Below are 24,868 nucleotides of genomic sequence, written 5' to 3' on the forward strand. Positions count from 1 at the left end.
CAAGATTGCATATATCTATAATTAGTTGTTTCTTAACCATTCCAAACTTAATTCCTATTACTTTACAATTATTGTCTGATATTCCTTTCCTTAGTATCTGAGTGACACTTAAATGCTTGGCATGATGCTAGAGTTGAGGATACAAAGATAAACTAGCCACTGCCCTTGGGCGTGACAGATAGGGACAATCCACATGGTAAACACTGGTACAGAGGAATGTACAGACTGCTCCAGGGCATAGAGAAGGGCACAGCTAAAGTGCTCTGTGGTAACTGGGGAAGCTGAGTCTGCAAGGAGGAGTAGATGTTAACTGGTGAAGAGAGAGGTGTGAAGGCAGAGAGGCAGGAAAGTGCATGAGGTATTAATATTTCACTTTGACTGAAGTGTGTAAAGACAGTATGGCTGAACAAGATGAGACTAGAAGATGTTTGGGGCCAGGTTGTGGAGAACCTTGTGCTCAGCTATGTTTGAAAGTCATTCTGTAGGCAAAGAGGTGCTCCTTAAGATTTTTTAAACAAAAGAGTATTATCAGATTGTGATTTGGGAAGATAATACTGAGGAATTGAAAGTAGGGAGGAGGAGATGTGAAGACCATTGAGGAGTAATCCAGGTGATGGATGAAGAATTACGCCAAGGGCAGAAGGTTGGAGGAGAGCAAATGGAATTGAGAGGCGTTTTGACAGTTGACGGGAGGTGGTAAAATTGGACGTGGCATTGAGCAGCGGTCCCCAACCTTTCTGGCACCAGGGACTGGTTTCGTGGAAGGCAGTTTTTCCACAGACAGGGACGGGGGGGGGGGGGGGGGGGGGTGGAGGGGAGGGGGTTTTCAGGCGGTAATGTGAGCGATGCGGAGCGGCAGATGGAGTTTTGCTCACTCATGTCGCTCACCTCCTGCTGGGGACCCCTGGCATTGAGAGTTCTAACTTGAGGTTAGGAAATTTTATTTCTGTAGGACATAGTGGGCAGAGGGCACATAGCAGGTATCTGTGAATGTTTGCTGAATGAATAAGATGAGAAATGCGGGAAGAAGAAAAGCTTGGTAGGAAGAAAGTAAATAGAGTGGGACCTGGGACTGCGTTTTAAACTAATTCTTAGTTAATTCTTAACATACTCTAAAACTATTGAAAAGTTTTCTTCCTGAAAATATGTAAACTTCATTGACTCATGTTTAAAGTCCAATGGGGAGATATAAATTGTATGATAAGTAGGCTTCCTTTAAGACACTTGAAGGAATTTAGATGGGAATTTAAGAGAAAAGAATACATTGAATGGCCCCAAATGGTAGTAGAGACACTAAATGCACCAGAGGTCAGAAGGGGGCGAGATCATTCTCTTTTAACTGGGCCAGGCTTTCTAGGTCAGGAAATGGCATGAGATAAACTGACAGTTTCCTTTTGTAGTAGCTATTTGCACGTTATTTATTTAATTCATGGACTCTCATTTTTTTTTTTTTTTAGGGCAACAATAGTTTCGCTGGAAGACTTTGAACAAAGGCTAAATCAAGCCATTGAACGAAATGCATTTTTAGAAAGTGAACTTGATGAAAAGGAATCTTTGTTGGTCTCTGTACAGAGGTTAAAGGATGAAGCAAGAGGTAAATTATACTTAAAGAATATTTATTACCTTACTGTCCCTGAGCCAGAGTGCTAAGCTAGCTTCAGGATCAGCTTTTTAAAGCTACACGTTTATATGCTTTTGTCAAACACTATGCTAAGTACTTTGAATCTGTTTATTCAATATCTACATCCTCAACTCTAGGAGGTAGGTACTATTATCCCCATTTTATAGGTCAGAAAACTGAGGCACAGAGAGTTTGAGTTGTCAGTAGGGATTCAAACCCTGGTCTGTTTCCCAAAGCCTTAACCATTACCACTGTGCATATATACTGCTTGGTTTGTTTGGAGTTTTTCCTTTTTGCTTGTCCTAAATAATTTTGTCATGCACATATTAGCATTACATATGTGTACATATTGCTGTATATATATTATACATATAGAGAATATATACTTTCTTTTAAAATTCTCCTTCCCTCCCTCTTTTTTTCTTTCATGCATGTTAGAATGCAGAATATTGTAAAGAAGAAACTAAAAGTCTCTGTCAATCCCTTTATCTTGAGAGAACCCACTAAGAGTTTGGTGTGTTTCTTTCCACTCTTCCCTGTGACTATACATAAACATACCTGTATATTTTTTTCCTTTATATAATTGGAACCACATTATATATACATATATATTTTTTTCTATCCTCCTTTAATATAGTGAATGTAATCCATGCCATTAAAAAAAATCTTTTGAAACAGGTTTTTAAAAATGTATAATATTCTATTACATATGATTTTTTTGATGGGTCCTTTATTATTGGTGGTTAATTTTTTGCTGTAAATAGTGTCCTTGTACATAATATTGGGGAGTATCTTTGATTTTCTTAGATTCTTAGAAGTGGCAAAGGATACAAGTATCTTTAATGGTTGTAATGGATGCTGCTAAATTACTTTTTAGAAAGTTGGTAACTTTACACTCTGGCAGTGACTGAGTGTCCTTCTCACAATGTTTACTAGTATTGTGAATAATAAAAACAGATTTTCTTTCTTTCTTTTCTTTTTTTTTTTTTTTTGTGGTACGGGGGTCTCTCACTGTTGTGGCCTCTTCCGTTGCGGAGCACAGGCTCCAGATGCGCAGGCTCAGCGGCCATGGCTCATGGGCCCAAGCCGCTCTGCGGCATGTGCGATCTTCCCAGACCGGGGCACGAACCCGTGTCCCCTGCATCGACAGGCGGACTCTCAACCACTGCGCCACCAGGGAAGCCCCAAAAACAGATTTTAAAATTATTTAAAAATCTATTTGAAAGTTGAAAATTGATATCACATTGTTTTTAATTTGTAGTTCTTTGGTTACTACTTGTGAGAACTTTTTGCTAATGTTTATTGGCTCTTCTAAAAATTGTTTTTTTCATGACTTTTCCTTTTTTGGGGGAGGGTTTATTCATCTGAAGAACTCATAATTTATATAATGTATAAAATATTAACTCTATCCTATTTTTAAGTTTACAATTCTGGTTAAAAAAAACCACGTAACATAAAATTCACCATCTTACCCATTTCTAAGGGTACAGTTCAGTAATGTTAAACTATGTTCACATTGTTTTGTAGATCTCTAGAACTTTTTCATGTTGCAGAATTGAAGCTCTTTGCCTATTGAACAACAAATTCCCATTTCTCCCTTCCCCAGCCCCTGGCAACTGCAGTTTTACTTTCTCTCTCTCTTTTTTTAAAAATAAATTTATGTATTTTTATTTTTGGCTGCCTTGGATCTTCGTTGCTGTGCGCGGGCTTTCTCTAGTTGCGGCGAGCAGGCGCTACTCTTCCATGTGGTGCGCGGGCTTCTCATTGCGGTGGCTTCTCGTTGTGGAGCACGGGCTCTAGGTGCGCGGGCTTCAGTAGTTGTGGCATGCAGGCTCAGTAGTTGTGGCTCACGGGCTCTAGAGCACAGGCTCAGTAGTTGTGGCACACAGGCTTAGTTGCTCCGCGGCATGTGGGATCTTCCTGGGCCAGGGCTTGAACCCGTGTCCCCTGCATTGGCAGGCAGATTCTTAACCACTGTGCCACCAGGGAAGCCTTGCAGTTCTACTTACTGTTGTTAGGTGTGACTACAGTAGTCCCTCCTTATCCGAGGTTTAGCTTTCCATGGTTTCAGTAACCCATGGTCAGCTGCAGTGTGAAAATATTAAGTGGAGAATTCCAGAACTCAACAATTCGTAAGTTTTAAATTGTGTGCTGTTCTGAGTAGCAGGATGAAATTTTGCACCATCACGCTCAGTGGACGTAAATCATCCACTGAGGGTCTTAGAACATATGTTCCTCAGATAAGGGAGGGACTACTGCACCCTAGATACCTTATATAAGTGAAATCATACAGTATTTATCTTTTTGTGACTGGCTTATTTCACTTATCATGTGTCCATAATGAACATGGATGTGCAAATATCTCGGTGTCCTACTTTGAATTCTTTTTGATACATACCCAGGAGTATGGTAACTTTGTATCTTTTTTTAATAATAAGCAAGTATTCTGTAGGTCAATTGTATAACTGGAAAAGAAAACATAAATTTTGGGTTAAAAATTCAATATTTCAAAACAAGAAAACAATTTGCAACTATTTTGACTACTTCCTTTCAAAACAAAGTATTTCGTAGGATAGTTAGTAAAAAAAAAAAAGCCAAGCCATTTAAAATGACAAAAATACACTTCATTGATTTTGTAATAATCCCCAAACTACATCATCATTTCAAAATAAATGCAAATGAGTTGGTAAAGAATATTTATTTTTGTGTCATATATGTTCACTGTGAGTTCTACTTTGGACTCTGCCCTATTTCTTTTTTCATATAGGCATAAATAATTGTTCTGTTAACTTTATAGCATTTTTAAAGTCTAAATGATCATGTAGACAGTAGGGTTGTTGTCATTTTATTCCCCTGGAAATAAAAATTGTTAAATAGGAAATTCATTTTTGAGAAGTAGTAATTTAGGAAGAGTGTCTTTATGCCATTTCAGATGTGACTTTGCTTGATGTATTTGCTTCCTCTAGTGAATATTACTACTTTTGCAACATTTTACAGATTTAAGACAAGAACTAGCTGTTCGGGAGAGACAGCAGGAAGTAACGAGAAAGTCGGCTCCCAGTTCTCCAACTCTAGACTGTGAAAAGATGGATTCTGCTGTCCAAGCATCACTTTCTTTGCCAGCTACTCCTGTTGGCAAAGGAACAGAGAACAGCTTTCCTTCACCAAAAGGTTTGTAGTGTCTTTTCTTTTTGAACCTGTGGTTGATTATCCACTTAAGAGGCTTTGCTGGTGAAGCAGGGGTTGCTAAGTTTTAAGCAATCATTTTAATTTTTTTTTTTTTTGCCATGCTGTGTGGCATGTGGGATCTTAGTTCCCCAGCCAGGGATCGAACCCATGCCCCCTGCATTGGAAGCACGGAGTCTTAACCACTGGACCACCAGGGAGGTCCCTAAGCAATCATTTTAGTTTAAAAGTTGGTTAAATCTAGCACTGAGTGAAGCAGAAGGCATTGTTCTCCTCGGCCAACTCATTAGTAGGAAACAGTGAGATGAGGGCTACATTTAAGACAAGAGCAGCTTAATAAATTGAAATTTTAATAAAGGTTTTTAAGGGAAGTTTATTTTTTGACTATAGCAGTAATACATGTTCATGTAGAAAAAATTAAAAACAAGAGAAAAAATAAAATCCATCTGCAATCTTAGGGCTCAAAGTCAACTCTTATTAACACTTTGAATTTTTTTCTATTGTGTGTGCTTTTTTGTGTTTGTGCCACCTTATTACACACAAGTTTTGGGATCGTATTTTTTTTAAATTAATTTTTATTTGAGTATAGTTGCTTTATGGTGTTGTGTTTGGGATTGTATTTAAATGCAGTTTTATTTCTTTTGCCACTTGACATATCATGGGAGACTAGAAGGCTTTATACACAGAAAGTACAGAGACTCACTGAGTTACCATTCAGACTTGTCTTAAGATTGGCTTGCGTGGACATGTCCATTCTATAACATGCCTCAGTAGCTGCCATTTTCATAGGTGATGTTCAGAGTAACTGATGAATAGTACAGAAAGAATATGCCTTTTGCCATCAGTCAGGGTGTTTTTTAAATCCAGGTAAGCTGAAAAACGATTTAGTAGCCACTAGATAGAACGTTAAGAACGGAACCCTGAAGCTCTCAATTGAGATTTATTTAGTTTTTGCAGCTTGGAGATCATATTTCAGCTACTTCCACACCCCACCCCCCCATACTTTCTTCTCCCCCAATGGAAGCTGTCTTTCTTCACACTTTTTTAAAAAATATAGGACTTTATCTTTCAGAGTGATACGAGAAGGTTTCTGTCTGGGTGGTTAGTGCACTCCATGTTTGTGCTGCCCAATACAGTAGCTACTCCAATGTGACTATTTAAATTTAAAATTTTTATTGATTTAAATGAATTAAAATTTAAAATTGAGTTTCTGATTGCGTTGGCCACATTTCAAGTGCTCAGTAGCCCTTCAATAGATAAGTCACCCTATTTTCGTCTTTTTATGAGCTGAGGTAAGGTATGTGAAAATTCTGTATAGTTACGTTATTGATTGTAGTGGTATGTGCTGACTCTGCTGCTGAGAATACAGAGCAGGCAGTATATAGATTACAGCAGTCATCAGAAGCTCTCGTTTTTCCGGAATGGCTGCTTGTGTATTTGAGGACCTTAGAATTACTAGCATTTGAGAATTAACAAAGCTTTGCTTTTATGTTACTAATTAGAATTATGCAGATAAATTCTGAAAGTTCTTTAGTTGAGCACTAATCAGAATAGTCTGGAACCTCAAGGGGGTGTTAGTAGGACATACAGCTTTGCTCTGGCACAGTTACAATAATGTCAGCCCTAAGGCAGTAATATTTGTCCAGTCAGACATGTTTTTCAATTGGAACTGATAGCATGAGCTTTCACTGACCTAAAAGCTGCCGTTTCATGACAAGAAAGTCTGCACAGACACAGTGAGAAGCCAGAGGTTAGAGAAATCAGTGGCAAGATTGAAGAGCTGATCTCTACGAAGTGGTCTAGCTCTAATTGTGTTTTATTGATAAAATGCCTGTTTCCAAAAAGCATTCAAGACAACTTACCATAAAAGTACAGATTTAATAATACCTAAAATATAAAATTCGAGGGGAATAGGGAAAAACAAGATCCAGAAATTGCTGCCAAGAGAAGTATAGCAGTTTATTTGTATCACACTGAGCACCTGTTATGTGTCAAGTATTACTCAGGATGTGGGGAGGATAGTAGTCTAATAAGACTAAGTTGCTACCTTCAGTGTGATTATATTCTAGAGGACAAGGGTAGCAGCAGCAGCAATAAAAGCATTTTACCTGCTGATTACAACTCTGTAGAAAGCAGATAAAAATAATAGTAACATTTATTGAGCACTTACTGTGTGCTCTGCATTTAAAAAATTTATTAATGAATTTAAACTTAACCTTATGGTTTAAGTGCTATTATTAGCCCCCTTTCACATTTGGTTACTTAAGGTCACACAGTTAATGGCAGAGATGGATGTGTTTCTAGCAGTTTAGCTCCAGAGCTCTTAACCGCCATGCTTTAATATCTCAAAAATAAATTGAAGAAATGTGCACGACTGAAAACCTTTGCTGAGGGGCATGAAAGAAGATGTGAATATTTATCATGTTAAATACCATGATTCAGAATAGGAAGACTTAATTTAGTTGCAATATCCATTTTCCCCAAATCATTCAATAGTTTAAATTTCTAATAAAAATTCGAATAGGTTTTTTAAGTTGTGAAGTTCATTTTAAAGTTACTGTGGGGCTTCCCTGGTGGTGCAGTGGTTAAGAATCCGCCTGCCAACACAGGGGACACGGGTTCGAGCCCTGGTCCGGGAAGATCCCACATGCCGCGGAGCAACTAAGCCTGTGCGCCACGACTGAGCCTGCGCTCTAGAGCCCGCGAGCCACAGCTACTGAGCCCGTGTGCCTAGAGCCCGTGCTCCACAACAAGAGAAGCCACCGCAATGAGAAGCCCGCGCACCGCAACAAAGAGTAGCCCCCACTCCCCTCAACCAGAGAAAAGCCCACGTGCAGCAACAAAGATCCAATGCAGCCAAATATAAAATAAAAATAAAACTTTATTTATTTATTTTTAATTTTTTATTTTTTTTCGGTATGCGGACCTCTCACTGTTGTGGCCTCTCCCATTGCGGAGCACAGGCTCCGGACGCGCAGGCTCAGCGGCCATGGCTCACGGGCCCAGCCGCTCTGCGGCATGTGGGATCTTCCCGGACCGGGCCACGAACCCGTGTCCCCTGCGTCGGCAGGCGGACTCTCAACCACTGTGCCACCAGGGAAGCCCCTAAAACTTTATTTTTAATAAAGTTACTCTGGAAGAGTAAATGTGCAAGAATAGTCAATAAAAGTTTGAAATAGGTTAGTAACAAGAAGAGGCTTTGCCCTTTAGGAAATATATTTTAACACTATAGTAACTAAAGCAGCATATTTCTGGTAGAATAGACAAATAATTTAATGGAACTTGAAATGTATAGAGAATTCAGTGTGTGGTTTTAGTGCCATTTCAGATGAGATAAATCTTTTTCACTAAATGGTATTATGACAATTAGATATCCATTTGGAGGGGAAAAATTTAGATATTTGATGAGTTTACTAATCTAAGTGGTGAAAAGTTTTTTAGAAAAACATTAGGAGAAAATGTGGGGAACATTTTTATTATGTTGCAGTGAGGAAGCCCAAGGCTCCCCCCCAAACCACAAAGTTGAAGAGATAAATGTCACACTGGGAAGTACAACATATATAAGAGAAAAGGTGAATATCTATAGTGTATAGTGCCCTTGCAAATTGATTAAAGACAACCCAGTAGAAAAAAGTGCAGAGATTAAACAGATGACTTCCAGAAAAAAAGATTCAAATGACTCTTTGATTAGGGAAACAAAAATTAAAACAAAGTGACTATCAAATTGGCAGGAAATCCAGAAATACTTGTCTAGATGTTTTAAGGGTATATGTCCTTTTAGCATTGTTTATAATGATGAAAAATTGGATATAATCTAAACATCCAACGGAGATATTTGTGGTATCTCCACTTTATCCACAGTTTGGAATACTATACTGATTTTTCATTGAGCGTATACTGCTTTGTAATATCAAAACCCAAATGTAAAGGGAACTGCAAGAGTAATCACTCACCTTTTATTTTTCTCTAGCTATACCAAACGGCTTTGGTACCAGTCCACTGACTCCTTCAGCTAGGATATCAGCACTAAACATCGTGGGGGACCTCTTACGGAAAGTAGGGGTAAGCCTTTAATTATTTATCACTAGGTGTTTCAGCTGCCAAGGTAATGAATTATTTCTTAATTTGCAGCGAGGGAAGAAAAAAAGATACCTTCCTGTGTTAAAGTCTGTAATTAAGCTGAGAAGCAAGAGCATCCAGTGACCAGCTGAGACTGTGAACACCTCCAGGGCTCAGCCTTGCCAGTGCCTCTGCAGAGGGTCCCTGCGCTTAGCTCCCAGGTTCCCACTGGGCCTTCTTCATGTTCCCCATGGCTGTTACTAAAACATCGTGATTCCTCCTCCTTCCTCTAAGGCTGTGTGTCTTATACCGCCCTCTGATCCTTTTCTTTGCTCTGCCTTCTGTCCTCCTGGTCATCCCCGGGCTTTTTCTTCATAGGACTTCCGCATTGGCTCATGACATGAATTTCTTCTCTTAGTCATACACGTCTTACTGCTGCTTGGCCCCCTCAACTCCTGTGCTGTCTCCTTGGCTCTAACCTTGCATTCCAGAACATTTCGGCTTTTGGAATATTAAACTTGGTTTTGTGCTTATTCAATTTTTTACTCTGTGTAATACCTACTCTTTGACTTTATCGAGAGCAGTACTCTTGTTTTGATTTTTCACTTATCTCTTGCTTTCACTTTGTTCCTACTCATCTGTGATCCACGGATCGCTTACTCTGCCATTGTTGACTCATGGGCTCTTTGGCCATGGAGGAGACCTGCAGCCTGGATCAGTCAAGGAACTGGATTTCTTTCCTGCATCCAGATCACAGGAAACAGTCACATGACCTTGTGGATTTTTAAGCCACTATAAAGTTAGCATTTCTAGCATTAGTCAGTTTTCTTTCCTGTTTCCCTCAGTGACTTTTCTCTTTTCAATAATCTACCCCTGAAACTTCCCACTATCCACTGCCCATTCACTTATTTTTGTGTGCGTGTGACTCTGTAAAAAGCAGAAATTGCATTATACTTTACATAAAGAAGAAATGGGAGGCCAAGATAGAAGGTCCTATTGTTACCTTTTCTGGCTCATAAAATTATTGTCTGACCATCAGATTAACTCTAAATCTGCATTTTAAAGTTACTGTAAAAAGTAATGTGTACAAATCATTCATACATAGAGTAATCTTCCCTTACTCCTAACATAATTTCTTTAACCTAGCTGTCGTAAGAGTTGCGTTGTAATAGTGTAACCTATTTGTTGTAACCTATAACTTGAAGGAATGTGCTTGCTTTTCAGTATCTTAACAACTTTAAGCAAAAAGATGAGGAATTTAACTTACATCCTCCTAATTTTTTTTTTGTTCTTCTGTTGGTTATTTTTATAACTTTAAATAACATGCTTAAACTATGTTTATGAATTTATTAGACTGTATCTCAGCTCCCTGTTGTGTGTGTGTGTGTCTCTGTCCCTTCTTGAGCTCTCCATTGGTTGGTTCTGAAAATTAGTCAACAGCACCTAAAATATTATGCCTACATGTGTATTATTTACTGAATAATCATAGAGGAGGAGCTGGGCTCTAGGGCTGTTTTACTTGTGCTGCTCAACAGGTGTTTCAAGCATTTTGTTCTTTACCTATTATTTACTCAAAACCATATTAGGTTTTTTCATATTTGTATCACAGTTGACATGTATGTCTTTTTCTTAACATTTTTTTAAATTGGCCATCTTTTTTATTATTTTCACTGCAAAACAATTTTTACAAGATCACAATAAAATAAATAAAAAGAAAAAAGCTAAAATCCTGTCATTTCAATGAATTCAACCATTTTTATTTTTTAAAATTACATTCAGCCTTTGTATGCATATATAATTTGTATATCATTGGATATTTTTGTTATCATGGGTCTTACTTAGCATTTCTGATTACCTTTGTTTTCTTGTGGAGGGAAGAAACATACACTTTCTTTGCTATATCTTGTATCTTCCGGCTTCTTATTTACTGAGTGCTCTGATATGCTTCTAGGGCTGCTGCACTGCTGTCAGCCTTGAATTTCTCTTCATTATACTCTTGGGTTAGTTCTGCCTGTTCCTGGACCCCATGTTGTCATCTTTGTTCCCTGTTTTGCTTTAGTACCTTAAGTAGTTTATTTAGAAATGGTGCACGAAAGTTGAACTTAGAGTCCTTGCATTGTTTACACATTCAGCTGACAGTTTGTCTTCTAAGGTGTCGTTAGAATTTTTGGTCTGCTGTTATCCTCCAGCCCCTGCATACTTTTATGAATATTTCATTTTCTACTTCTTCACACTACTTTGTCCGCTGACTTCACCTGGAAGCCCCATTCCCACTCTTGCATCTTCTTCCACTGAGAAATCAAGGCCATCTATTTAAACTTTGTTTTCCTCTCTTAACCTTCTTTTAGTACTCTCCTATTATTACCTCTGTGGCTGTTCTTCCTTTTTATCTCAGTGGTAAAAGTATCACATTCCTCCCATGGCTAATTTTGTCTCTCTGTGCTTTGGATCTCATTCCTTCCAGCCTTCTCATCTTTATGTCTCCTGTATCTTCAGACTTTTACTATATGTTTTAATATTTATATGCAATATTTATATATAATGTATTACATATATATACTTTATATTTACTATTTATACTTTATATCTAATATTTATATATTACATATTATACACTTTTTAAACCTTAAGAGCAAAATAAAAGCAGCTATTCTTTCCTTTTACCCTGCGTCTCTCTTTAGCTGTCATTCTGTTTCTCTTTTCCCTTCCCAGCCAAGTTTTTGAAAGCATGTCTCCATTTATTGTTAGCATTTTTGATGGCATACACACTCCCCAGATAGCCTAGTCTGGGCTATGTTTCCTGCTCACTCCACTCAAATTGCTCACTGGTGATCTCAGTGCTCTCAAATCCAAGGGATGCTGTTCTGTCCTAATTTTACTTGAAACATTCAACACTGACTTATTTTTTTGAAATGGCCTTCTTTTCTCTGCTTTTCTGATGCTGTGTCACTGTGTCACGTCTGCTTGCCTTCCTGCCTGTTCCTGTTGGTCACCTTGTTGGGTCTTCATCTGCCCACCCTTTCGGTGTTGATTTTGCTCAGAGTTCTGTCCTTACCTTTCTGATCTTCTTCACAACCACAGTTTCATCTCCTGCTTGGTGTGGATATGGTCTAAATCTTGATTGCTAGGCCACTGTTTTTGACTGCCAGACCCAGTGCTTGCATTAGGCTGTCTCACTGACACCTCAGATACAAGTTGTGCCTGTTATATGATAGATTCTCAGCAAATATCAGAACAAATAAATGAGTGTCTTGAATATAGGAAATTAATGGCTCTCAATTTTTATTGTGTATGTGTCTATTTAAGAAGATGCTGAAAAAATGCTTTTTCAGAGCTTGTCCTACAAGGTCACTACCTCTCTTCCTTCTTTCGTTGTTATTTTACTAGGTCATGGTACTTTTGTTTTAAGAAAGGAGAAGAGAAAGAAGTTTCAGTCTGTTTCTGTTGCTCTGTCTTAATAGCCGTTGTTAAAATTATGGGGGGAGGGTTCTCAGAGTGGAATATGTTATCTGTGGATTTAATTTTTTTAAATTTATTTTATGCATTTATTTTTGGCTGCGTTAGGTCTTTGTTGCTGCGTGCGGGCTTTCTCTAGTTGCGGTGACGGGGGCTACTCTTCATTGCGGTGCGTGGGGCTTCTCGTTGCGGCGTGCGGGCTTCTCGTTGCGGCGTGCAGGCTTCTCGTTGCGGCGTGCGGGCTTCTCGTTGTGGTGGCTTCTCTTTTTGTGGAGCACAGGCTCTAGGCACATGGGCTTCAGTAGTTGTGGCACGTGGGCTCAATAGTTGTGGTGCACGGGCTCAGTTGCTCCTCAGCATGTGGGATCTTCCCTGACTAGGGCTCAAACCCACGTCCCCTGCATTGGCAGGCAGATTCTTAACCACTGTGCCACCAGGGAAGTCCCTGTGGGTTTAATTTATCTATGTATTCCACATTCCTTAGTGTCATGGATAATAGGATTGGACTATTTTTTGTCTTTTTTTTTTTTTTCGGGGAGAGGGGTTTGATTTGGTAAAGTGTTTGTGGGAAAGGGGGAGTTGGTGATATTTGTGAGCAATGGAAATTGATGAGAAACTTCTGTTCTCTTCATGTCATCTGTTGGTTTGTAGAGCCTGGCACTGACCAGGTGTTGTGGTGACAGGTGCTAAGCAGGCACTCAGTTTAGAGGTAAATGCTAACGGACTGGTGTCATTTTCAGGTGAATTATTTAATTATAGACGAAGGGTATTAGACGTTTTACAATGTGCTCTCAGAAGTAGAGTAGCATTTAACTTCATGTGAGGTGTTGTAAATGAACTTATCCATTCTGATACAGTAGAAATGACTAACCTGAAGCCCTAAAGAAAGAATTGGCCGCTTTAAAAATTTTTCAAGTGATGTTTTTGCATTCTTTAAAATGCTTGCTCCCAAAACACACACACGCACACACCCAACTAGCCAACTAACAGTCCACAACTTAGAAAGAAACGGTGGATAGGGCCAAGAGACCTGGGATACATCTCTGTATACTGTGCCACATTTTTCTTAGTTGTAAGGTGAGGATTATATCTGTATCCCTCAGTAACACTGAGAGAAATGTATATTCTGAGTTCATTAGAAAGGGAGTCAGCATAAATATTCCCTCTTTCTATTAGAAAGGTGATTGATATGGCTTAAACAGCCACCATTATCAACTGAGAGAATAAGATTTGAGTCTTGAAATAGAAATGGTTTGAAATGCAAATTTTTATGTGCAGCTACTGTTTTGACAACCAAATCATTCCTTCTTCCTTTTGTAGGCTTTAGAATCCAAATTAGCAGCTTGCAGGAATTTTGCAAAGGACCAAGCATCACGAAAATCCTATATTTCAGGGAATGTTAACTGTGGGGTGATGAATAGCAACGGCACGAAGTTCTCTCGATCAGGGCACACGTCTTTCTTCGACAAAGGGTAAGTCTTGGAAATTCTAAACGTTAATTTTTTGGGTAGTGAAGTTGCCCATTATTAATTGAGCTTGTTGAACTTTGAAAAGATAAACTCAGTTTGATAAACCTACCTGAAGCGTTATCATTGAGATCTTAGGGGACATGAAGTCTGTTGTCTTCTAGTCCCCATGGAGTCTGTTGCCCTGGGAACCCTGACTCAGAAGCTTCTGTCCTGGGAAGCAGACTCTTGAAAGGCAGCTGTGTTAGGCTCTGGGGATTTAAAGATGACTATGATGCAGTCCTTGTGCTCAAGGTGCTTGCAGGCTAGTAGACTTTCTTGGCAAATATTTGTTAAGAGTAGAAGAGAACATGATGGTCATGTATGTGTGAACTCTTCAACAAACCTTCTGTCTGAAGATTTTAGAAAAATATAAAACCACTGGATCAAGTACAGTTTAGGAGATACAAGTTTTGTATAATGTGAAGATGTTTTTTGGGGAATTGAGAATTAAAAAAAATTGTTGTAAGATTAAAGCAGTGGTACATCCTTAATACAAAAAATGTCAGTTGGTACAGAGTATATAAAGTAAAAAGTGTTTTCCGTTTTCACACTGTTTTTGCATCCTTATAGTTACTCCTAGGCATGTAAAATCATATTTTTATGCATCTGCTATACACTTTTAAAAACTTATGGGCTACTTTATTTTATTTATTTAATTTATTTATTTTTGGCTGTGTTAGGTCTTCATTGCTGCGCGCGGGCTTTCTCTAGTTGCGGCGAGCGGGGGCTACTCTTTGTTGCGGTGCGCGGGCTTCTCACTGCGGTGGCTTCTCTTGTTGCGGAGCACAGGCTCCAGGCATGTGAGCTTCAGTAGTTGTGGCATGTGGGCTCAGTAGTTGTGGCTCGTGGGCTCTAGAGCGCAGGCTCAGTAGTTGTGGAGCACGGGCTTAGTTGCTCCATGGCATGTGGGACCTTCCCGGACCAGGGATCGAACCTGTGTCCCCTGCATTGGCAGACGGATTCTTTTTTTTTTTTTTGGCTGCATTGGGTCTTCGTTGCTGCACACGGGCTTTCTCTAGTTGCGGCGAGCAGGGGCTATTCATCATTGTGGTGTGCGGGCTCCTCATTGCGGTGGCTTCTCTTGTTGCGGAGCACAAGCTCTAGGCACGCGGGCTCCAGTAGTTGTGGCTTGCGGGCTCTAGAGCACAGGCTCAGAAGTTGTGGCGCATGGGCTTAGTTGCTCCACGGCACGTGGGATCTTCCCGGACCAGGTCTCGAACCCATGTCTCCTGCATTGGCAGGCGGATTCTTAACCACTGTGCCACCAGGGAAGTCCCTGGGATACTTTAAATACTGCTCTACAATATGCCTGTGGTGACTTATATTGCCAGTATCTTTCCATGTCAGTACATATTGTTCTACTCAATTAAAAAAAAACAAACCAACAAAATGCTGCATGCATATATTCTTGTATGGGTGTGCCTTGGTCTAGGTAACTGGTTAGGACCTATGGTCTGAGATGCTGACCGTGTGACTTAAGGTAGCTGGTAGTGGAGCAGCAACTGAGGCACCAGTGGTCCCTTGCCACTGTCTCTGCTTTGAGTCATAGAGGCAGCTTGTCCTTGTTCTGTGAAAGCAGTATAGAAATTTTCACAACTTCTTAAAGGAACTTGTATTTTCTGCTTTCCTCAGTGACAGTGGCACATTTGTGGAGGCCTTGATTTGATACATAGTCCACTCTAAAAAGCTTTTTGTTGTTCATCCTTGTGGAGTGGAGTGTTCTGGTTTTTCTCTCTCCCTTAAGAGAATTCTACCTTGAAGTATATGTATTTCATTAAGGAGCACATTCTAAAATAATATATAAATCAGGGCTTTCTTTATACACATTTCATTAAAAGCACATTCTAAAATATCAACATATAAATCAGAACTTTATTCTAACCGTTGGGGCTCCTCAGTGGTGGTAAGAATAAAATTAATATTCCACATGTTTAGGAGTTCCAGGCAACCTTGAGGAGTGTCATTTTTTTTTTTTTTTGGCGGTACGCGGGCCTCTCACTGTTGTGGCCTCTCCCGTTGCGGAGCACAGGCTCCGGACGCGCAGGCTCAGTGGCCATGGCTCACGGGCCCAGCCGCTCCGCAGCATGTGGGATCTTCCCGGACCGGGGCACGAACCCGTGTCCCCTGCATCGGCAGGCGGACTCTTCAACCACTGTGCCACCAGGGAAGCCCAGAACAAATTTTTAATTGTATTCTTTCTGTTAAGAATGAGATATGGTTTTGTGGGTTGGCTTTTTCTCAAGTGTTTAGTTTACATGGTAAATGGATTGTATATGCACACTCAAATATTAACCTATTCTTGCTCGAGTTACGTTTGTAGTTGCCATCTTCCTGAGGATAACTCTCGTGTGGGTTTTGCTATGTTCTTACTTCCTTGCTGCTTTGCTTTGATTCTGGCTTCCTTTTGGCCTGCCTGGCTTTTTACCTCTGGCCTTCCTTCCTGCTCACCTGGTGACTAGATAAAAACCATGATGGTATATACCTGCTGCAAAAGGAAGGGGTAAATATCCCCACTCCCAGCACCATTATTAGACCTGGCTGGTTAAAAGCATAAATGACAGTTCTTGTAGAAGTGTAGCTTGTAGTTTCAGCATGAGAAGAAGCTTTCCATTTAAAAAAAGCCTTTGGCTCTAGAACTTGCCTGCTGCCTCTCACTCCAAGGAGTCTGTCTGTAGCACTGTTACTGTTTGGGAGAGTTTGCCAAAGTTGATTTGCGTGCGTGTGCACGTATTGAATGTGTGTGTATACACTGTGCGCTCCTGCTTCCCTCAGAATCTTGAGATGAAGCAACGCCTTACCACGTAAACATAAAGCCTTATTGTTATGTATTGCTTTATGGGATTTGAAAATATTTTGTAAGTTCTGATTAGTTGAGGGCTTCTTGGAGTCAGGATTTTATCTAGTCTGATCACTTCAGTCCCTAAAATGCGGGTTGCTGGGCCTACTTCCCTTTTGTTGCTGTTTCCTCCAACTGCTACCAGCCGTTCCCATCACTCATCCAAAAGGACACCAGTTCACATGCAGTGCAGTCATTTGAGTTCTCTCAAAAATGTTCTTGTTTTCTCCATAGCTTTTGTTTAGCTTCTTACGTATCACTTGTCCTAATTTTGTAAGCCAGTCTGATTTCTTTTGGGTTGGGTGTAGGTGAACGTAAACTAATTTTAGGGCATGGTGTGAAAATAGTATTTGTATTACTGTTTAATATGTTTTCCTTTCTTTTACTAGGCAAGAAAAAGTTATATTTCCCACGTTGTTCATGGGTAACTGAACTTGTTTGCTGTGCTCTTTCATTCTTAATCATGGTGTGTGGTGGAAGACAAGTTAACATTAACAAACTGGTTTTACTAACTGCATGGGGCTGACTGCTTTAACCAACTTCCAGCCCATGAGTGAGCTTTCAAGTTCTGTTTGATTTGACTGTGCACCATTATTATTGGTTCAGCTGTGCAAAACAAAAACAAGTTAGCTGTAGTGGTCCTGGGGCGGTTGTGAAGTGCTCTGATGGTACTCCTGTTACAGGTGGGAGTGTGGTAGAGATGACGCCAGCCGTCTTGGGGCGGGGGGTTGGGGGTCACTGCCAGGCCCTGGGACCCGCATATGACTGCCTCCACGGGCCTGGGGTGCTTCCTGTTACCCAGTGTCTTCTGTTTTCTCAAAGCAGCACTAATGATATTGGATTCTTGCTGTGTGGGGACTTTCCTCTGTGCTCACGCTTGTGTTCCCTCAGGACACTGGAATGGTAGATGGGGACGTGTATAAGGGCTGCCTTCCTTTTCAGGAATGTAAATTTCAGTTTGCAGAGCCTGGGCCGAGGACTGGCGCTGTGCTGAGCTTCCATTTATCCATATAGCTGGAAGACTGGGGTCTGGAGTGTGTCTGCCTGCTCTCCTGAATTAGCTCTAGCCCAATCTCTTCCTTTTCTTTCCTGCCCTCTCAGGTGTACCTGTTCTTGCTTTGACAGATTTAGTCCCCATGCTTTATCTATATTGTGTTAAATTTATTATCCTCCTGACCAGCTTCTAAACATGCATTGGTTCTTTTCCCTCTTTCACGTCTTCTGTTGCCATTTACAGCTGACCTTTAGTTCCTTATCTTAGCTGGATTCTCTATTTTTCAGACTCCTAAACTAGATTTTTGTGGTATGATCAGGAAATTTTATAGCTTCTGGAACCTTTTTTACTTAGATGATTCCCAGATCTGTATCTCCATCCCTGCCCATTTTTTTCTCCATTCAGTCCTGTGTTGTCCACTGGGACATTGCCCTTCGGCTCTTTTGCTGCTCTCTAAAACCAAATGTGGTGAGTATGGAGATGTTTCTTTTCTTGGAAACCTTTCCTCATTGCACAGCTTTGCGGTTCCCTCAAGGGACCTCCCCAGACTGATAATTCTGCCTCTAGGTTCAGCTTTCTCCTTCCTCCTGGTCTTTTACTTACTGATTCTTGACTCCAAGAGGGGAGCGAGGTAAGACACTGGGGGATTGTTATTCTCTGTCTCTCTCCCATAGAACTTTCAGATCCAGAATTCCCATTTCTGTCCACACAGAGAAGCTACGTTATCTAGTTTCTTGTTTTCCCTTTGTATTTTGGATCACACTGCTTAGTTTTCCCATTAGAGCAACCTGCAGTGGGAGCACCAACGTGCTTGTTCACTGGAGCCTGTCAGGTGTCCCTGGGCCAGGAGGAAACTGAGAAAGGATAATGGCCTGGGCATCTGGAGGCAGGTTGTGGGCCCAGCTCCCCATTGACAAGCTCACAGGGTGCACTCAGGTGAATGGCTGGACCTTCTCCTGCTTTTGTTTCCTTGGCAGTATAACAATGGGGATGAACTTAACATTCCTTAAAGGTCCATTCCTGAAGATGCAGGAATCTCAGTCCTAAGCCTGCACGTGGAGCCATCCTCACATTTGCTGCTTTTGCACGCCTGTGGGACAGGCGCCAGGTTCTTCTTGGCAACCAGCAGTGCTCCCTTTCTGCCGAGTTTTGGGGACTGTCTGTAGCCCTGCCTTCTGCCATGCTCTGTGCAGCTCGGAATCTGATGTCCACACGTGTAAAGCTGCAGCTGTTTGTGAGGCCTGCCTAGTTAGTTCTCCCTGAGGTTCTAGGAGAGGCAGGCATCAGGGCTCTGGGACCAGGCAGACAAATGACAGACAAATGGCTTATTATGTGAGGGCTACAATGGCATGTGGATGTGGGCTCTGTCCCCAGAAGAGGCAAAGGCATACAGCCTTGGAGGATGGGGAGGGATGAGTTAAAGTTTTCAGATGTGATGAAGCTCAAATATCAGACCTCCCCAGCCCAAAGAGAAAAGAGAAAATCTTGAGTGTGCATCACTGAGGTGGAAAATGGACAACAGGGAGAGATTGCACTGGTCAGAGCCCCTTCTGTTGCTCTTGGCCTGTGCGGGTAGCATGATTTCCAACTCAAAATCTATACGCAGGTTAGTTTCTTCAGATGTTAACTGTTCTTCAAAGTAGTCAAGGGTCATTAGTCAAGTCTCTTTGCATGCCTGTTTCTCCAGGAGGTTGCCCTCACCTCTTCAGTGTATGAAACTGTCATCTTGATCCTGGTGGGGAATGTGTCTGTGTTTTGCTTTTTTAAGAGAACCTCTGTCCATGAGTCTGTATTCAACTCCCTGGGCCCCTCTGATGAGTAGGCTGGTGGGGACAGTGGTGGGTACGTGTGGGGCAGTCCGGCCCCTTGCACTTGGTGGCATCTCCCAAGTTGTGAGTGGGACACATTTTCCTAGGAAGTTTGTCAGTGTGGAAGGGCTGCAGTGGTGTCCTGAGAGGGGCTGCAGGCCTTGCACTCATTCCCTCATTGCTTCCTGAGGCTGTGCTGCTGGGCGCTGGGGCTGGGGCGGGGCTGGGTCCTGGCTGCAGGTGCTTGCGCTGGGCGGGGCTGGTGTCTCACAAGGTGGCAGAGAAGCCTACCCATCTGTCTTTGCTTGCTGAACAATTTAAAAAAGTTATTTTTCTCCCCCTTATTTAAGATGTTCCTGTACATTGTAGGAGATTTGGAAAACAACAGAAAAGTATAAAGTAGTAAATAAAATTTACCCACAACTCAGAGGGAAGAAGAGTAACTATTGTTCCATTTTCCTTCTGTAGTATATGTGGGGGTGCGTGTGTGTGTCCACACGTTCTAGATTTAGCTCTGGGTGGTAATGTCTAGCTGTGTAAGGGGCTGTAGTCCAGAATATATACTACTCACTGTTTTGCCTTCATATTATGGAGCATATCCAGTTTGGTAACCTGATGCTTTTTCCACCTAGCGTTAATTACATTCGGAATATTTTCCGTGCTGTTAAGAACCCTGGAATGTGTTTTTAATGGCTGTATGATATTTCATTGTTGGTTTGTACCCTTACTTATTTAGGTAGTTCCCTACTGGTAGACGTTTAACCTGCTCTGTTGGGAAATCAATCAGGGCTGTGGCTGCCACGGCCAGTGTGATGAAGTTGCCGAGAAGGGAGCAGTAGTGTCATCACCCCCAGGACCACAGGCTTCTCAAGTCTCTCACCAGCTCATGCTCTCTAGGCAGCTCTCTCCCCTGGGCCATCAGGATTCTGCTCTAGGCCGGGAAGAGGAATAGTTGTAGAGAGCAAATGAATTTCGCTGTGTGTCGAGTGATTTTAAATGACAGTCTCTCTTTCTCTTCCCTTCCTTCTCTGCTCTGGCCACCCCCACAGGGCAGTAAACGGCTTTGACCCGGCTTCTCCTCCTCCCGGTCTGGGCTCCTCGCGCCCGTCGTCGGCACCGGGTATGCTGCCTCTCAGCGTGTGAGTGCCTGGCCTCCAGGTCGGGGCTCCCGCCCTCCTGCAACAACCCAGGACACCCACGCCTCACCCCTCGGTGCCCGGGCCCAGCTCGTGCCCCTCCGTCTGCCTCCCCACGGCTGGCAGAGGGCAGGCTGCATGCAGTGGCGGCTGCTGGGCCCTGCCCAGCCCCAGGACTCTGCGCGACATCAATACTGGCTATTTTCTCTTCTCGCCGTAGTGCCGTTGGTTTCACATGATTGCACTTTTGTGGGTCACAAGGTGATACATACACGTATTACTTGGTCACTGGATGCAGAAGTACCCATTCATCACACCTGCCTCATAGCCCCCTCCCTGCTGTACTGATAGGATTTAGTTATGTTTAGGACATTGCAGATCTTCTAGAGGTTCTCCCCCAAATCAGGTCGACGTGTGCTCTCCTCCTGAGCTCCCACCCAAGCATCTCCAGTGCTCATGGATCATGTGTCCCCCACCTCCACCCCCACGGTTTGGGCCTGTTGCTGGCAAAGAGTCAGGAAGGTCACTGAATTAGGGAACATTTTCTGCACCTTCTGGTTTTACTTTAGCAGTTATCATTCCATAGACTAGCCTCCCAGAGCAGCAAAATGCCTGTCTGAGCCCAGGTGGCAGGAGCTTCTGGGACCTGGGCACGTGCAGGGCTGTGCCCCTGCCGTCTCCTCCTCCTCCATGTGCCTGAGACTCGGGGCAGGGGGTGGTGGCAACCTCCTCGCCAGCTCTCTGGTCCTTTAGTTAAATGACACCTTCAGAGTGTTTTTGTTTTGTTTTCAGAGGGCCTGTCCGGTTGTGTTAGGAAGGGTTGAGTGGCCTGATTCCAGGGGCTGGCTGGTGCCAGCTCCTGGGGGCAGACTGACCATAAGTGGTTGTCCCTGTGCATCCTTTGATTACTCTCATGCTGCATTTACTGTTTACATTTGTTTTATTGTACATAGGTTTGTAAACATTATTGCCTAAGATATTTGTATATAACTTGGGCTTTGTAGCTTTTATTTATTCAGAACTCATATGGCATGTTAAAGACTTATGATGGTGTCCTACTCTGGGCAGCTGTGTAGGATCATCACGTGGTTAAAAAAAAATACTCCCCCTCAAAAAAATCTTTTAATGTGGAAACAATAAATTTCACAGAAAAAAAAGAAAAAGGATTGAGGTTGCTTTATTGGGTTTCTGCCATCCTGGGAGAGAAGAGCTGGAGTTGCAAAGCCAGGTTCAAATGTCACTTCTGTTGTGACATGGGACACGGGGATGTGGACAGCAGCTGTGGAATAGGGCAAAGAAAATTCAGGCGGCCTCAGGATGTGTGAACAGGCATTCTCATGCTGTTTTTTATTTATTTTTTTAAAAATTGAAGTATAGTTGATGTCCAGTTTTACACAAGTTACAGGTATACAATATAGCGATTCACAATTTTTAAAGGTTATATCCCATTAATAGTTATACAGAGTACCGGCTGTGTTCCCTGTGTCGTACAGTACATCCCTGTGGCTTATGTGTTCCTCATGCTGGTTCTTGATGCTGGTTTGTGCTCCTAGCTGTGATTTCCAGGAGAGCCTGAGAATAGCCCTGGCCCCGTGTGGGAATCTGGGAGGAGGGACCGGCACTTTGAGGGAGGCAGCTTGCTAAGTCTTGGAGTAACCGCGATGGATCCAGGAGCTGGTCCTCCTGCTGGGCTGCTGTTCATGACATGTGCTGGTGTTCTGGGATTAGAGGTTACTTGGATCCGGGCTTCTCTCCTCATCCCTTGAGAGAAGGTGCCAGATGTTTAGTAGCAAGAGACAGGGTGACTGGACTTGAGGAGCGAGTTAACTGGGGCATCTGTACTAATGTGTCAGATTCTGAGCACTGCTTATAACAAAGAGCATAAACGGAGTAGTTTGTAGTTTGAAGACTGTATGTAAATGAAAAGTAAGTGAATCCAGTTCCTAAGTGAATAAGAAACATTAAGGTAGGATACATTAAACATTTTTTCTTCTGTCAGTATGCAGGCAGGAATAGCTTCTATTAGTTGTTCCTGGAGATTTCATCTTAAGTTGACTCACGAGAGACGCTTGTCCTGGTGTTTCTGTGCTGTGCCCAGCTCTGCTGGCCGAACAGTTGAAAAGAAAACTCCAGGTCTCTTACTGATGGGCAGACTCCCAGCTTCTTTCCCAGCCATCATTGGAAGGGTTGGATTAGATCAGAGGTTTCAACGTTTAGCAGACCTCTTTGTTTATGCAGGAACCCCAAATCTAAAACATAACAAACAGAGCTACTCTGGTTAAAGTAAGGATGAGTTCTGGAGCTTCAATCCTTTTCCTTGGCTCCCCAGCGATTTCTCACTTCCTCTCCAGCTGCACACCCCTGGGATCATCTCACCAGTTGTTATTCAGGCAGTGGCTGGGAGTAGGGCCCTGGCTGCAGGGGCCCACGTGTTATTCACTGATGTCTCACCACTGCTTTGGGTCCAGGAGAGCACAGGCCAGGTCCGTGAAAGTACGGAGTGTGCTGCTAGGCTTATTTCTGGCCCCTTCAGGACTCCCACATAGTTTTGGTTTTTGATAGCTGCAGCAGCCCTTGGCATATGACCCCCTGAGGAAGCTGGTTGATTCCCCAAGCCTCTTTTAGCTTTCTCCGTGGATTCCAGATCTTCCTCCACTTACAGTGGGATTACGTCCCAGTAAACCCACTCATTGTAAATTGATACACTTAACCTACTGAACATCATAGCTTAGTCTCGCCTACCTTAAACATGCTCAGAACGCTTAGCCAACAGTTGGGCAAAATCATCTAACACAAAGCCTATTTGATAATTAAGTGTTGACTATCTCATCTAATTGATTGAATAGTGTACTGAAAGTGAAAAACCAAACGGTTGTCTGGGTGCAGAATGGTTGTAACTGTATTGGTTGTCGACTCTCGTGATTGTGTGGCTGACCGGGAACTGCCCTGTCCAGCATTGTGAGAGAGGATTGGGCTGCATATTGTTAGCCTGGGAGAAGATTAAAATCTAAAATTCAAAGCATGGTTTCTATTGAGTGTATCGCTTTTGCATCATGCTAGAATCAAAAAAAATCTTAAACCATTGTAAGTCAGTGACCCTCTGTATCTGGTTCAAGATGCTGCTTTGTACTTGCTCAAATAGAGCATTTGCTTCCTGGTATGAAGGTTCTACTAACTGCTTGCCTGTATAGCTAAAGATCCTCTGAGTGGGTTCTCCTCCTAGGGCTGCTCGATTGCCAGGTTTGCGTGGCTCACACTGAAACCTTCAGGAATGAGCTGCCCCTGGGCTGGGTCCACATGGTCTCCCCTGCGTGGAGGGGGCTGATTTTCCAGGTGGCAAAGGACAGCTTCTTGTCTCCAGATATTTTCGTCTCACCACCCATTCCCATCCCTTGCTCCTGAAACATCTTCCTGCATAAAATAGGAGCCAGCTGAGTGGCCGGAAGTGATACCCCACCAACCCAGTGAGGAGCCAGAAGCCACAGCTGGGGTGTTGAGTCACGAGTAGGCAAGTGGCAACTAGATACGGTGACCTGGGCGCAGGATGAGCTGGTTTTGCCTCGGTCTACAGATGGGAAGGCGGGCCCAGGGTTTAGGTGACTGGCCTAAGCTCACACAGCTGGTTCACGGAAGAGCCAGGTTTGGAAAGGAGCCCAGTGGTTTTCTGCTGTCTTCACCACCTTGTCAAACTCGAGGCCTCGCTGGCCTTGACTGTGTCTCATGCCTCAGGAGGTGAGCTGATTCTGAACGCTTGGAAGTGATGTGCACGAAGGCGACACAGCCTTTGCAGCGGGAGGAATGCGGCCCATCCACCCTCCTCCTCTCCCAATCTTGTCTGTCGTGTGTGGACTCTGTTTCTCTCAGAAGCTGTCTTGGAGACGCCATTAGCATCTCCTGCAAGCCAAGGTGGAAGCTGGCACCTCTGGGGAAGGGGACATGACCTGGGGTGCGGCAGTGGCTTTAGGGGGCAGCCTGTAGCCAGGTCTCTCCTGCCTGGCCGCTGGTGGGAACAGGGCCTGAGGGGGGTTGGGTCCAGGCTGTCAGTTGTCCGCACTGTTTGCCTAGAGGATGCTAAGATAAGCCTTTTCTACATTCTGACTTTTACTTCATGGGTTGTTTTTCTCTCTATATTTGCCTCAAAGTTTGAAACAAATTGAGAGCACTAGCTTGGCCTTTAAAATTTGAATGTGTTTACTGAATTCTTTTCTAAAAATGGGAGCGGGGGCAGGAGGCATCTTTGCAAATCATTTTCCTATGACTTAGA

General features: G+C 42.6%; 1 protein-coding gene across 9 annotated transcripts in view; it reads left to right on the top strand.

Moving 5' to 3' along the window:
- Positions 1-24,868, top strand: part of NDEL1 (nudE neurodevelopment protein 1 like 1) — a 55,866-nt gene that overhangs the window by 27,298 nt on the left and 3,700 nt on the right. For 7 of the 9 annotated variants that reach the window (XR_003438030.1, XR_003438031.1, XM_027131033.1 and 4 more), the window contains exons 5-8: positions 1,458-1,594; positions 4,619-4,792; positions 8,778-8,869; positions 13,643-13,794. Coding sequence is in view for 7 of the 9 variants with exons in the window: in XM_027131033.1 (XP_026986834.1) it covers positions 1,458-1,594; positions 4,619-4,792; positions 8,778-8,869; positions 13,643-13,794 (555 nt within the window). In the remaining 2 variants the exon portion in view is untranslated. Of the gene's footprint in view, positions 1-1,457; positions 1,595-4,618; positions 4,793-8,777; positions 8,870-13,642; positions 13,795-17,055; positions 17,091-20,517; positions 21,762-24,868 lie in introns of those variants that run through there. The other 2 variants (XM_027131030.1, XM_027131028.1) reach the window with 2 other exon arrangements.

Source organism: Aethalodelphis obliquidens, unplaced genomic scaffold, assembly GCF_003676395.1.
Source record: "Aethalodelphis obliquidens isolate GAN/ISIS:26980383/991018 unplaced genomic scaffold, ASM367639v1 scaffold38, whole genome shotgun sequence".
Classification (NCBI taxonomy): domain Eukaryota; kingdom Metazoa; phylum Chordata; class Mammalia; order Artiodactyla; family Delphinidae; genus Aethalodelphis; species Aethalodelphis obliquidens.